The following is a 14,107-nucleotide window of genomic DNA, read 5'->3' on the forward strand; positions in this document are numbered from 1 at the left end:
ATATTATTTATTTAGCTTTCCCGGTTTTACAATTCAATGACTCTTTGAGAAACTCTGGAAAATATCATAAAAAGTTCAAGTTCTTCTGTTGATTAGCAAGGAATCAGGTCCAACTTATGGAAACTTTCAGAAATTTTAGACAAATTCCACTTTGAGTAGTTTATCGTAAAGTAGATGCCATGAACAGTGAGCAGATACTGTCCTTGCTTTTTAAGAAGCTAATTCTTAATGGAAGGAGAGGCACCATTTAAATATAGACACACCTGAAACCCACTACTTTCATGAAACAACTTCTTTATTTCCATTTTCCGTTTACAAAAAAGAGAAACAGAATAGGGAGTGGGGGAGGTGGGAATAATGCTTGGTCACCCCCTGAGAACAGAGGAAGAGGCCAAAGTCAACAAAAATGGAGGAGACGGCCCTTCCCTGCCATTACCGGTGACATCAATGACTGAACTGAAGTCTGAGCACGGACCAAAGGCTTAAGTTAACAAGGTCAGTCTGTTTCGGGAGAGTCCGATGATCTGTCCAGTCCACAAACATGAGGAGGGTTTACTGAGGCCTTGGCTGTGGGCGGGAATGGGCCCGTCTCCTGGAAGATCTCGGCCGCCGACCCCAGGGCGCATAGGGGCCACGAGGCACATAGCGGGGGAAGCCCCTATGAACCAGAGGGGCTCGCTGCAGATAGGGTACGGGGCCAAGGGGCACCGGGGGCTGAGGATCGATCATGAAGTCATCTTCAGAAGAAAATCCTGTCTGGGTCGGTGAGAGGACATCTGAATGGAAATAGTTTGAAATCTGATCCGACTGGAAAGGCTCGTCTGAGGCAAAATTCGTATCTTGGGGACAAAAGAGGAACCGCGGCATCGCCGGATGAAAAGGAAAGGGATGAGGCTGCGGGGGCAAGGGCAGGCAGGGAGGCTGGGGCAGAGGCAGAAGGGGGCTCGGGAGTAGGGGGCCGTATCTTGAGGGCGGGAAAGCCCGTGGAACCCTGCCAGCCTGCCTCCGCCTCTGAACGCCCCGGCCGCGTCCCCCCATCGCCGGGCCGGTCAGGATACACGAGCGCACACTGTTGCGCTGCGGCAGCTCCACGCCCCAGGCGTCGGCCACGTGCGCCAACAGCAGCTGGGAGAGGTGGCGGTGCGCGCGCTCGTTCCAGTGCACACCGTCACGCTGCAGGTGCTGCTCCGCGTGGCGGCGGAAGTGGAAGTGCAAGTCCAGTACGTCAAAGCCGTGCTTCTTCGCCTCGGTAGAGCTGTAGAAGTTGGCTTCAATGACTTGGACCCTCAGGGAGTCATCCCCGGGCTGGCGCTCGGGCGGCAGGAAGCCCGCCGTGATCTGCTCGCTCACGGGCATGGCCGTGTTCCACACCAGCAGGCACGACTCGGGCAGCACCTGGCCCAGGAGCCCGAACAGGCTCTCCAGGTTCTTCAGGTAGCTCTGCCAGGAGTCCGGGCCGTACCTGGACAGGTCCCAGAGGCACGAGTTCATGATGATCACATCCGGGAGGCCGTGCTCGCTGGACTGCAGCTCCTGCAGGACGGCCTCCAGGTAGCTGGAGTAGACGCGCGTGAGGAAGTAGAAGCGCACCAGGTGGTGGTCGTCGCAGAACTGGCGGACCTCCCGGTACTGGATGCCATTGTGCATGGGGCCCATCTGGCCTCCGTCCACCAGCTTGTCCTTTTCAAAGGTCTCCTCCCCCTTGGCCTTGAGTTGGTTGGTAGTGAGCAGGCAGTCCTTCTGCAGCAGGAGCACCAGGTCCTTGTACACCGCCCTTTGGATGGAGTCTCCCAGGATGACCACGAACTTGTTGTGGAGCAGCTGCTGCACTTCAGAGGCCTGCAGGTGGACCATGGCGCCCAGGGCACGCAGCAGGTCTTCAGATCGCTAGGACAGAAGGAGAGAGTGGCTGGGGGGGGTGGTTCTCGAGGAAGGGGATGGAGGGTTGGCCTGGGAGTGGGAAGACAGCAAGAAGGGAGCCCTGCTTGGCCACGCCTCACCTTGACCTGTGAACCCCTGCCCTGTGGCTCTTGGGAGGCCAGAGTCCCACCAGGTCTGAAGCGACCAAACCCCAGGCCCTCCCCTGGCTAGAGGGGAAACTGCTTCTGGGAAGGCAGCTCGGGTGTCTGACCCCTGGAGAATGGAGAGGCAGACTTTCCAGCTGCTTCACAATGAAGATGGTGAGTGAGAAAGGACGCGGGAACGCTGTGATATGTTAAACTAAAGAGGTTACATGTCACATGTGAGCCCTGTGTTGCTGGAACTATAGGAAACATATCATTGAAAGAAAATATGCAAAAACAGAGCTTTTAAGAGAAAAGTAGGATAACAGGTGACTTGCCTTCCCTCCTTTTCTGTAAATATACTTTATATAATTTTATGTTTCTTTTAATAACTTCAAAAGAATTCAATGAAATGCAACAAACAACAGAAAGGAAAAGTATGGGGCGCCTGGGTGGCTCAGTTGGTTAAATGTCTGCCTTCAATTTGGGTCATGATCCTGGGGTCCTGGGATCAAGCCCCATGTTGGGCTCCCTGCTCAGCAGAGAGTCTGACTTATAAAAAAGGGCAATAACACTGGAAATAATTCACATGTTACAGCTGTAATATTCTTTGCTTTCCATAGGAAGACGATCAGAACATGCCATCCCCAAATAATGACGTTTTATTTTTTTTTTTAAAGATTTTATTTATTTATTTGACAGACAGAGATCACAAGCAGGCAGAGAGGCAGGCAGAGAGAGAGGAAGGGAAGCAGGCTCCCTGCTGAGCAGAGAGCCCGATGTGGGGCTTGATCCCAGGACCCTGAGATCATGACCTGAGCTGAAGGCAGAGGCTTTAATCCACTGAGCCACCCAGGTGCCCCAATAATGACGTTTTAAAATAAGGATTATTTTGAGCTGAAAGCGACTAAGAATCAGCAGACACATGAAAAGTTCTCCCCCTCAAGGCAGTGTATAAATTTCCCTTTGAGGCAGGTGCTCCTTTCCCCACCAGGAGGAGAAGAGTCAAGGAAGAAGACAGGGAGCTGTCGACACCAAGATGAGTTTGCATAAGCTGACTTTACTAAAATAACCCCGATTTTCTATTAGTTCTGCTATGTATTTCTGAGTTTTCACAATTCATCATCCCAAGAAACCCAAACCTGTTCTTCCTTTGTTAAAATGATATATAAGCCCCTGAAATCTGCTTCTTTGAGTTTCTACTATGTGAAGTCCTGTGCACATAAATATTGGTAAAAACTGTGTGCTATTTCTCCTTTTAACCTGTCTTTAATGGACAGGGCTCCATAACAGAACCTAACAGGGTAGAAGAAGAGTTTTTCCTCCTGAGCACTTTGCATAAAACATTAAGAGTTGTGAAACTCATCTTCAAAACTTTATTTTAAAGTTGTCATTTACACCATATCCATTAATGAATAAAAGGTAAAAACATACTTCAGTATCACCAACAGATCTCACATGGGGAAGAACATGGCATCCACTCATACACTTACACAGAAGCCAATAAAATCCACTGTGGCTTGATACTCATAGGCTTTTAGGTATCAGTAGGCATTTTAAGAGGGGTGGATGGATAGCTATTATTAAATTACAGTTTATCAAAGCTATACTATTTGTGGTTTTAAATGGGTACAAGTACAAAAATAAAAACATGAACATGGGTGGTCTCTAAGAGTTGCCCTAAGAGAACAGTTGAAAATATTGGCTTATTTTTCCCCCAAAGAATCTTCATTCCAATGTTTTTGTTATCAGAAAATAGGAAAAAAAAAAAAAAAAAAAAGCTTCAAAAGAGGATAGAGCTCATCGCGGTACAACGAAATAACACTTTAAGCGAACTCCAGATCCCTCTGGGGCTCAGGCATGTTCCTTTGGAATGATTTCTCATACTTGTTAGGTGTCTACTTGGTGATCCCCAGAGGGGGTATAAAAATGAGTACAACCTGGTCACGCCCTTCAGGAGCAGATCAGAAACAGTCAGTGGGAACTATGACACAAAGTGCTAAGGGCCATGAACATAGAAAACAGGTGCTGAGGACTTTCAGGGGCTTTGTGAACTCCCCTACCCCAGACCCCAGTCTCCAAGGTGCAAAGGGAAGGGGGGAACCTCCTCCCAAAATTTCTTGGGTTCTCATGGTGCCACTCATGTGTTCTCTCTGGGCTGGCACTCTGCTCCCAACCTGGGCCTCGTCCCCTAAGATACTGAACACCATCACTTTCCATTGGAGTACTCTCCCTGCGGTGAGTGGGCAGCTCTGATAACCTGGTGGCTCTCTAGGCAGGGTACTTTGTTTCCTGGATGTGAAGCCCTCTAGACTGGGACTCACAGGCAGGAGTCCAACCCACCACTCAGATGCTGTGGGAAACAGAGAAACTGAAGTATACTGTTGAAGAGCACTGCTTTGGGAGCAACACTACTTGGGTATGAATCCCAACTATTTACCAGCTCTTCGTCCTTGGGCACTTACTTATTAGTCTTTCTCTGCCTCAATTTTCCTCATCTGCAAAATAGGACTTTGAGTGTCCGCTTCAGATTTCACGGGAGGACCCAATATAAAATGGTTAGAACAATCCCTGACCAGTAGTAAGCATGGATATGGATAAGGGTTAGTTATAATTATGGAGCAAGTTTCAAAATACCAGGTTAATCAACTATTAAGGGTGGGGGGGCGGATTTACAGGGTTTGTCCTGTTTGTCTAGCAGGGTTCTGTGCTGAGCCAATGAGGTAATCCAAGTGAAAGATTTCAAATAAAGTAAAATTAATGTTTGTTGAATGGCTACTGGAGGCCAGCTGCTTTACAAATGTAATCCTATTTACGAGATAATTTTTATCATTTCCAATCTATAGGGAAAGACATCGATGCAATGGAGCTAAAATTTAAAACCACCAACACCAAAGTCTGTCTCTGTTGGGAGCGCTCCTTTATAGCAGAATGCCAAGTAGGCTGGTCTGAATGGAAAATCTTGGCTCCTGTTAGGGAGGTGTTTGAAGACAAGACAGAAGAGTGCTTTGGTGTGTCTTTAAGACACAGGCAGGCAACCATTTCCTCTGCCTGTCCAGGAGAGGTGGTTTATGTGCACAGGGGAGGTGGGGGGAGGGGACTATGAGTGACAATATACATAGTTCATCCCCTACCTTAATCTCTACCAAGAGACATGTCAAAAGTAAGTGACCTGGATTTTAGAATAACCAAAACACAATTCTGCAGACTCCTAGGCCTTCTGAGTGTGTGAGGAATCCTGGCTGTCCTGTGTCCCCACCAGGGAACTTAACCTACCCAGATAATGCGCTAAGAGCTTGGAGTCAAAACTGGGCAAAAAGGTCTCCCTAGGAATTTCTCATTGTTCTTCTGTGGTGGCACAGGGAAGCAGAACAGACTGTGGAAAAGAAGGGAGGAGGAAATGACTGGAAAGAGCACTCTAGTTAGAAGTTATACTGAAAAGGAAATTCATGAAATTCTTGATAAAGAGCACCACTGACTGTAACAGGATTAACAAATCAGACAACCCCGGGACTATAACCCTGGGAAAGAATGGCTTAAAAAAGATATCAAGCACTACCTAACAAAACCCAACAAGGGACGCCTGGGTGGCTCAGTTGGTTAAGCGGCTGCCTTCCACTCAGGTCATGATCCCAGGGTCCCACATCAAGCTCCGTGCTAGGCAGGGAGCCTGCTTCTCTCTCTGCCTGCCACTCTGTCGGCCTGTGCTCGCTCGTGCACGCGCTCTCTCTCTCTGACAAATAAATAAATAAAATCTTAAAAAAAAAAATAGCATTAAAAAAAAAACCCAACAAAACCAAAGTGACTTTGTGGGGCGTGTTGATGAATGAAGAATAAATCAGAGCTAACTCTAAAAACAAAGGTTGGTAAGTTTCATTTTCAGAGCTCTTTTTATTTCCAAAAAACTGAAACAAAAAAAGGATTTGAAAACAGATTACTGGTCTTTCGAGCCTAGGCTTCTTTCTTCGCTTCAAATTTGCTCAACTCACTTATTAGTTTGGGTAGCGATTTTATAGATAAGAGTGACTCACTTATTCATTCATTCATTCAATAAAGATCATTGCAAACCCGATACTGTACTAGGTGGAAGGACTACGTGTGAAAAGGCAGTCTCTTCTTTTAAGAGCAGCAGCAAGGGAAGGGACACATAGGAGGCAAATATGGAAGGTGCTAGCTACAAAGGATGATGAATGCAAATGAAGAGGAGAAGCCTGCTGGAGGAATCAAGGGGGCGGGGGAGATGGGCCCGTGAGCCTTGCAATCTGCGATTCCAACCTCAAATTAACACCTTTTTGTTTTTTTAAAGAGTTTCATGGTGATTCCTGAAATCATATTTTTAAGCTAGTTCCGTGGGTTCTATTTGGACTTTGACTAAAGCTCTGACAGAAACATACATTAATAATGGCTGCTACTATAATAAATGACTTTCAAGCATTTTTCTTAGATTTCTTTGGGGGTAATTAATTTTTTAATAGCTTCATAAGCCACGACTTATAAATCACTGACTATTGCTGTATAACTATCACAAACCAAACATGTAACATTTGCTTCTCATTAATCAATTGTTGTAGAAATTAGGTTAATTTTTTTTTCTTTTCTTACTGATCTTTAGTTACAGGAAGACAGACACAGAGATAGGTCGGCGGCCCTAGAGACCCTGCAATGAAGTCTTAAATCAGAGGTAATCCCTAACGGTTAGGATGTTGTTTTGAGTAGTTATAGGAGTACCTGTAACTAGTTTAAAAGTTTCTTGCAGAAGACTAACAGTCTTAAGGCAACATTATCCTGGGAATATAAATAGTTCACTTCCTTCTAACTGCATTTTTGGTAATCAAATCAATGTTTTGAACTTTCCAAGATTCCCTTACATTTTAATGGAATAATGGTACAAATGCAATAATTTTTCAGGAATTTGCCTTAATGTCTTGGCATCTGCTAAGTTTTTTCTAAGCAGGCTTTCACCTTGTCAAAAATTAAATTGCATGCCATATAAAGTTTTCGAAGAAGAAAAACAATTCAAACTTCTCTTTGGGAAAGCTTAACAAATGGCCTGAGGTTTGCTGATTGCTCAAGAAATTCATCTTTTGCTCTGGGCCAAGTCAGCTAACACACACTCTTCTATAGAATGCAAAAAAGGGGGCAGCAGGCCTACTATTTTTAAAAAGTGGTTTTAGGAGTAAATTTTAAAAAACACATAAAGTAAAAAACACAAAGTATTGTGAGATACTATGGTAAATAATGGCAAATCATTTGCAACTTATCAGCCAGGAAAAAGTCCAATGCTAATCCCTCCACTCCAAATAACCTCACCCCTAAAAGAGGGCTCTCAGATGGGCAGTCCAATTAATTAATTCAACAACAATTTAGAGAACACCTGGGTCTAATGGGACTCTGACAGTTGTCATTCTGCAAATTTGACTCATCCCCCTCCCCCACTAACTTCTGTCAGGTTTGCTCTACCCCATCCCGGTATCACCCAACCCTACCATATGGCCCATATTTCTAACTTGCCTATTCAGTGAGTCCTCACCACGTCTAACACCTCAAACACACGTGATGTAAATGGAAATCTGAAACTTCAAAGCGGGTTCCACATAACCACAAGTTTTCCTTGTGGAAGCAGGAATCCCTGCAGACCTATTCAATCAGTATCATCACCATCTCTACAGAGCCACCACCTTAAATCTGTGATTCTTTCGCAATAAAATATCCACAGAAGAATTTCACATGCTTTACGAGTCTGAAAGTTACCAAGTTTAAAAATCTGTAAGGGGGGGGGACGCCTGGGTGGCTCAGTTAAGCGTCTGCCTTTGGCTCAGGTTATGATCCCAGGGTCCTGGGATCCAGTCCCACAGGGGCTCCCAACTCAGCAGGGAGCCTGCTTCTCCCTCTGCCTGCTGCTCTCCCTGCTTGTGCTCACTTGCTCTTTCTCTCTGACAAATAAATACATAAAATCTTTAAAAAAATTAAAAATCCATAAGGGAGCATATTTTTTCCCATAGTGATAGGCTAACAGAAAATGTTCCTATGGACTTTATAAAGAAACGCAGGTAACATCCTTTACGAATGAAGTGGGGGTTCATAGCAGATAACCTCTCCAAAAAAAAGAAAGATAAACTATGGAGCCTTTATTCAAAGAGACCCAATAAAAAGCAACATGAAGTGCTCGCTTCGGCAGCACATATACTAAAAAGCAACACCAATAACAGCTCTTGTTTTACGAAAGGATCTCTTTTAAGTTTAAAAATATTTTAAATTTTAAATATTTTAAATATTTAAAGTTAAAAAATATTTGAAACTGGGTGGCTGAGTGGGTTAAAGCCTCTGCCTTCGGTTCAGGTCATGATCCAAGGCTCCTGGGATCGAGCCCCACATCGGCTCTCTGCTTGGCTGGGAGCCTGCTTCCCCCCCTCTCTCTGCCTACTTGTGATCTCTGCCTGTCAAATAAATAATAAATAAAAAATTAAAAAAAAACAAAGCAGTTCTTATAAACAAAAATAGGATTTCAATCCTGAACAGTCTTTGACGAACTCCCACATTCTGGTCTCAAACCATTATTTAAACGACATCTGCTAACTCCCTCCCCATTACTCCCCAAAGCCTGCAAGATAACGGAAAGGCAGGGAGTGGGCTTTCCCTTCCAGTAGATAATGAAGATAGACGTGGACTCTGGCCCCAAACAGCTGTGAGCTCTTAGGCTGATTGCCCACAGTGCTGAGCCACCATTTCCTCTGGTGTCAAACGAGGGTAAGATCGCCTACCTCACTGAACAACAGTGAAGAGGAAAAGAGATCACGTCAATGTCTTTGAAGGGCCTAGTACGGTGCCTGCCTTGCCTTAGGCACCCTTAAACCTTGGGCACAACTACCTCTCCCCTCAGGGACCCCGGAAAAAACCCAAGCCTGCAGACAGCACCTCGCTCCCGTTCCCTCCATGGAACCTTCCAGCCCACACTCCCGTTCTCCTCCCTCCCACAGGGGCAGAGCTTTACCTCCTCAGGTGTAAAGGTAGTTCCTCAGCTCAGGCGCCTCGCCCTTCCACCTTCTCAGGAACTCTGCTCCAGAATGTCCCCTGGAGAGCGGATTATTACGCATTCTACTTTTTCTCCCCTCTTCTTTGGCGGGTCCCTTCCCTTAAGCACTAAACACATTCTGGTTTCTTGCTTTAGAAAAAAAGGAAACTTCTTTGACTCCACCTCCAGACAGTCCTATCTTTTGCTTCCCCTTCAAGGCCACTTTCAAAAAGAGTTGTTTGCACTGCCTGTGGCTAGGTCCTCACCTCCCACTCACTCCTCCTCTTACTTTAATGCTGCTTCCAACTCCACCAACCCGGAGAAATGGTGGTCAGTAAATGACCAGTGATTTCCCCACCGACGCTGTCAATGGCCACCTCCTGGTCCTTATCACCCCAGCCTCATTCCCAGCTCCTCAGGGGGCCAGGGCCCCCCCAGGGTGACTCCCTTCGGATAACTGCCCGAGACTGACACCCTGGTCTCCCGGCTCACCTCCCCCAGGATCCTGTGTCAGTTTCTCTTTCTCGGGCAATTCCCCAACTGTTGGTCTCTCTCGGGACCCACGAATCGTCTCCTTTCTTCTTTTCTTCAACCTTCTTTCCCTCGGTAAGTCTGTCCACTCTCACGGCATCCGTCAAGACGGTGATCACACTTCTCAATTTGCCCTACACGGTTCTGGCTTACCACCCCCCTGCCCCGTTCTCCCCGCGCAGTTCTTAAGGGCACCCCTCCCCCCACCAAAAAAAGTCCCACTTCGGATGGAAACAAATTATTCGGTCTCCTTATCAATCACCATTTGTATGCAGATGACTCCTGAATTGTGGCAAAGCGCAGCAGCTCGGAGGGGGCCCCCGGAGTCAGCCCCCTGGGTTTACATCCGGTTGCACTGCTTGCTCGTCTCTGCGACCCCGGGCAGCTTAAGTAAATTTTTTTTGCACTTCAGAGCCCTCATCAACAAAACGAGAACAATATTATGAATTGAGGGTTACTTGAACAAAGCCATTAGCGTGAGGTCTGCCGCATTTTTAAGTGCTCAACGAATTTAGCCAGTCCAAACTTTTCTCCTGAGTTCCAGACCTATTCAGGTGAGTAGAATAAAGTTCCCAGGGGGCGGGGAGGGGGAGGGGGCAAGGAGGAACCGTCTGTATGGGCCTCTTATCACTTTCAAATTCTCTAGACGCCCATTTATCCTCCATCAAACTGTGGCTGAATTCCTGAGATAATTCTCTTGCGACCTTTGGACAATCTTCCTAAAGGTAAAAACCGATCACCTGTGGGAATGACGGCCGCGTATTCTTGCTTCCCGTTTTCCGAGAGCTGCTGTTATCATTTCTGCGTGCAACAGTGGTTGGGGAGAACCAGGTGGAAATAACCTCTGTTTCTGAAATGCTTGTATCAAGGGATTTTTTATGGTTCATGACCTCGGCTGCTTCCACTATTCCTGAAAACCTCAAAATCCTTGAATGAGAGCCTGGATGGAGAACAGTTCAACTATTTCCTGGCATTACAAAAATGAGATGTAATTCTTGAGGATAGGGTTTAGGGAGGAGGATGTTGCAATATATTTTGGGAAGCTGAGCCCAGTGACCAATTTCACCTCTGTTTGCTTAGATTTTATGATGAACTTTTTTTTTTTTTTTACTTTCCATTAATTACCCTTAATCCTTAAAGAAGTGTGCCTTCACTTTGAAAGACTTCTAAAATGGTCTGTTGTTAGGTTGTGTTTGCTTTCCTAAAATGTGATCCTCTGGGGTTTTGACTTTACTGCCTTCACTTTCATTTGGTATGCTAGCCTGACTACCAGCATTTTGTATTGAGAAACTTTGTTTTTTAACCTAGCAGATGACCCTTCGTCCTTTGCAGCTCCCCGACCCCTGTGGATGAGCTTTGGAGCCCGTGTATCCCCAGAGAGCGTTTTCTCATCTCTTCGTCTTTGCTCTGTGGCTCAGCGTCCATGTCCCCTAGCCCCTTCCTCTACTGAAATTCTGTTTCTGCCTTAAGATCCAGCTTGAATACAGGTCTGTCTGAAAGTCTTTTTCTCCCCAGAGAAATCTGATTCTAATGGTGACCCCCTTTAGAGAGCACTCGGTTCTGGTTTGTACTATGATTAACCATCCATGTGCCCTCCGACCCCGGTATATGGTAGTCCTGGATGGCAGAGGTGGGTCTCACCCATCCTGCTATCCCTTGCGGCCCAATGCCTTCCGCATACTGGTTAGTATTCACTGAGCAGTTACTATGTTCTAAGTCTTCTCTCTGCCCACAACCTGGTGAGGTAGAAACTCTTATATTCTCCATTGTATGGAGAAGGAAACTGAGGCTTGGAGAGGTTATGTACATCACCCAAGGCTGTCCAGCCAGCGAATGACAGAACTGGTCTGTCGTTGCCAATGAATCTTCTGATGGATGAGATCAGCTTCAGAGACTGTTTTGTTTCTTTAGGAGGAAATATGGCTCCACAGACTGAGCTTTTAACCCCAGCCGTAAATAATTAGTGGAGATGGAGAGGAAAAAATAGTCTTATCTAGAAAAAAAAATATTTGCATCTCGTTTTCCTTTTCATTCTCTGCTGAAAAACAAAACAAAGCCATGTTTTGTACACAGCTTTAAGTTTTTCCCTTGAGGAGACAGAGCAGGGATGAAGTTAACTTAGGTGTGCTCGAATCACTGATAGTTAACTGTTCCTCCTTGTGAGTCCTTGGAAAAGTCAGTGCTGCGCTAAAGCTCTCTTTGTGCCTCAGGTTTTTTTAGACTTAGGCTGACTATTCCCAGATTCTAACCGGTGGTTGAACAAAAAGTTCCCACGGTTTGAAAGGAAGGGGAAGGGGGAGCCAGTGATGACGAAGTTGCTTTCAACTGATGGACAGGTTGGATTCTGAAAATTCTGTCTCCAGGAATGGCCACAAAAACCAACTGAAGGGGGGATGTGAACGTGAGGCCGAGTCGGCAGGCTGGGGGTTCGCTATGTCCAGAGCTCGCTTCATCTCTGTGAGAGATGCTCACTTCAGCTTTTAAATGGGAGAAATGGCCTGCAGTGCTTCTCCAAAGCCTCCAGTGCTTATCCAATGCTTTAAGAGCGAAAGAGCTCTTAAAATGGAGATTCTTTTATTACTGCTGTTATTCTTGTTAACAATGTAGTATCTGAATGCTAAGTGCAATAGTGCTTCTATGAGAAAAAAGGGTTTGAATTTGAAAAGGGAATTCTAAGAGTCAGTCTCTGTCTGCCTTCTCCCTGGCCATACTTTGTTGTAGAAAGTTCTGGAAGGCCTGCGTTCCCACTGCTCTGGGTGCTGGCAGCAGGACTGAGGATTTTGCCCATTCCGAACGCTATGGCTTGGAACCAGAAGAGGGGCAAGGTCCAAGGCGTGAGAAGTTCAGCTGGAGAAAGGAACGTCTGCACTCAGTCTGATACTGGCTTTTCCCAAGTCATGTTTTCTTCCCTTCAGCAGGAAGTTTGGACCCCTGAGCTGCTTTTCCTACTGTCACATTCAGCCAGGCTCTCAACTTCTCCCCTATCCCTTCTAACAAAATCAGGTCAACAGCCTGGAACTGCCTACCTTAGCGTTCATCGTGGAAATCAGATGAGATGCTCTGTCAACTTTACAAATGTTAATCATTGTTATTCTGAGCCACCTCAGCACGTTTGAGGGATGGGTTTCACTAGTTAAGAGAGCTTTCTGGTTGAATGGAGGCCTTAGTTTATTATTTAGAAACGCTAATTTCACCTGTTATTCTGTAATGTTTAGTATCCACATCACCCCGTGTGCTCCATGTTTCAGCTATCTCTTCACTCCTCCTAAGAACCCTGTGACATTGGTATTTTCTTTTTCTCCTTTTTACACATCCAAAAAATTGTTTGGAAGATTGAGTCATCCACCCAAGGTCATCTATTTTATAAAAAGCAGAGCTGGGAGTCAAGACTGACGCCAAGCCTCTGTGGTCAACCACAACCTACAAGATTGCGCAGACAACAGATGCTTCTCGTCCTTTCTCCTGTTCACAACTATCTTGTCTCTCTTTACTGTATGTTTTCAGAGATAGAGTAGTTTATCAATCATGAATCCTTCTCCTTACAAAATAACAGTTGTCTCGTTCCGGCTGTCCAGTTAAGTGGGGGTAGGGTGAAGGGGTTGGGTTGGTGATTCCGCTCTAAAGTAAGTGCCCAAGAAGGGAGGAGCCTAAGAAAGGCTGCTCAGAAATGTGAAGTTAATGCTTAAAATCAAATGGGAAAACTGCAAAGTACTTACTCATTAAAGTAACTGGTGATAAAAGTGTACCTCTCAGTTGACTCTAGATCTCTTCCCTGGACAGATTCCTTTGTCCGCTGTCGATCCGAGGGCCAGGATTTGGAGAGCCCAGAGCCCCGGCTGCTAGGCAGATAAGTTCACCTCTGCGTGCTGCTAGTTTCGTGAGCCAGCGGCTGGGGAGAAGATGCCATTTCCGGTGGTATCTGAGGCAAATGACACGAGTCAGCATTTACTTCTTTGCATTAGGAAGTGGAAGACTAATGACCAAAGCTTGAAGACATGACCCATGTGAAAACACAAAGTATCAAGTAAACCCAAAATGTAGCATTTTCCTGGAATCTGGGGCTGAGCTGGTTTTCATTTCACATTTCTCAGTCATTTGGATGTAGTTTATATGGACTCTTAAACTTTGTTCTGTTTTGGGGCGCCTGGGTGGCTCAGTGGGTTAAGCCTCTGCCTTCTGCTCAGGTCGTGATCCCAGTGTCCTAGGATTGAGCCCCGCATCGGGCTCTCTGCTCTGCGGGGAGCCTGCCTCCACCTCTCTCTCTCTGCCTGCCTCTCTGCCTACTTGTGATCTCTGTCTGTCAAATAAATAAATAAAATCTTTAAAAAAAAAAAAAAACTTTGTTCTGTTTTAACAATTCAAGACTCTGGGCTCTTCCTACCTTGTATGTGTTCCCTGTTGAGAAAGCAGAGTGGAGAAGGAGAGAAAGATGGGCAGGGAGGGCAGAGAAAGAGGAAGTGAGAAAAGGGAAATGAGGAAATGATAAGAAGATTGCCCCCTTTTCTAATTAATTTTTTATAGTAATAATCCTGCACTTTTGTGTGCTGCATTAGTTTACATG

The 14,107-nt window shown here is 45.8% G+C and overlaps 1 protein-coding gene across 5 annotated transcripts; it reads right to left on the reverse strand.

Annotated features, from left to right (window-relative positions):
- Positions 1-277: 277 nt before the first annotated feature.
- On the reverse strand, positions 278-13,407 carry PCED1B (PC-esterase domain containing 1B). 5 transcript variants are annotated; one of them, XM_047740829.1, is made up of 3 exons: positions 13,263-13,407; positions 8,995-9,074; positions 278-1,887 (listed from the first exon to the last, which is right to left on the reverse strand). In XM_047740829.1, exon 3 carries the CDS (start codon positions 1,852-1,854, stop codon positions 553-555), a length of 1,302 nt encoding a protein of 433 aa, XP_047596785.1. In that variant the 5' UTR covers positions 1,855-1,887; positions 8,995-9,074; positions 13,263-13,407; the 3' UTR covers positions 278-552. The 5 variants fall into 5 exon arrangements, with proteins under 5 accessions (XP_047596785.1, XP_047596786.1, XP_047596784.1 ...); XM_047740830.1 differs by lacking the exon at positions 13,263-13,407 and adding an exon at positions 9,508-9,636; XM_047740828.1 differs by lacking the exon at positions 13,263-13,407 and adding an exon at positions 9,508-9,636 and having other exon boundaries at positions 8,995-9,165.
- Between the last annotated feature and the right edge of the window lie 700 nt (positions 13,408-14,107).

Source organism: Lutra lutra, chromosome 8 (genome assembly GCF_902655055.1).
Source record: "Lutra lutra chromosome 8, mLutLut1.2, whole genome shotgun sequence".
Taxonomy (NCBI): domain Eukaryota; kingdom Metazoa; phylum Chordata; class Mammalia; order Carnivora; family Mustelidae; genus Lutra; species Lutra lutra.

Coding starts and splice junctions, on each gene's coding strand:
- PCED1B (XM_047740829.1), bottom strand. CDS start 1,854: ATGGTCCACCTGCAGGCCTCTGAAGTGCAGCAGCTGCTCCACAACAAG.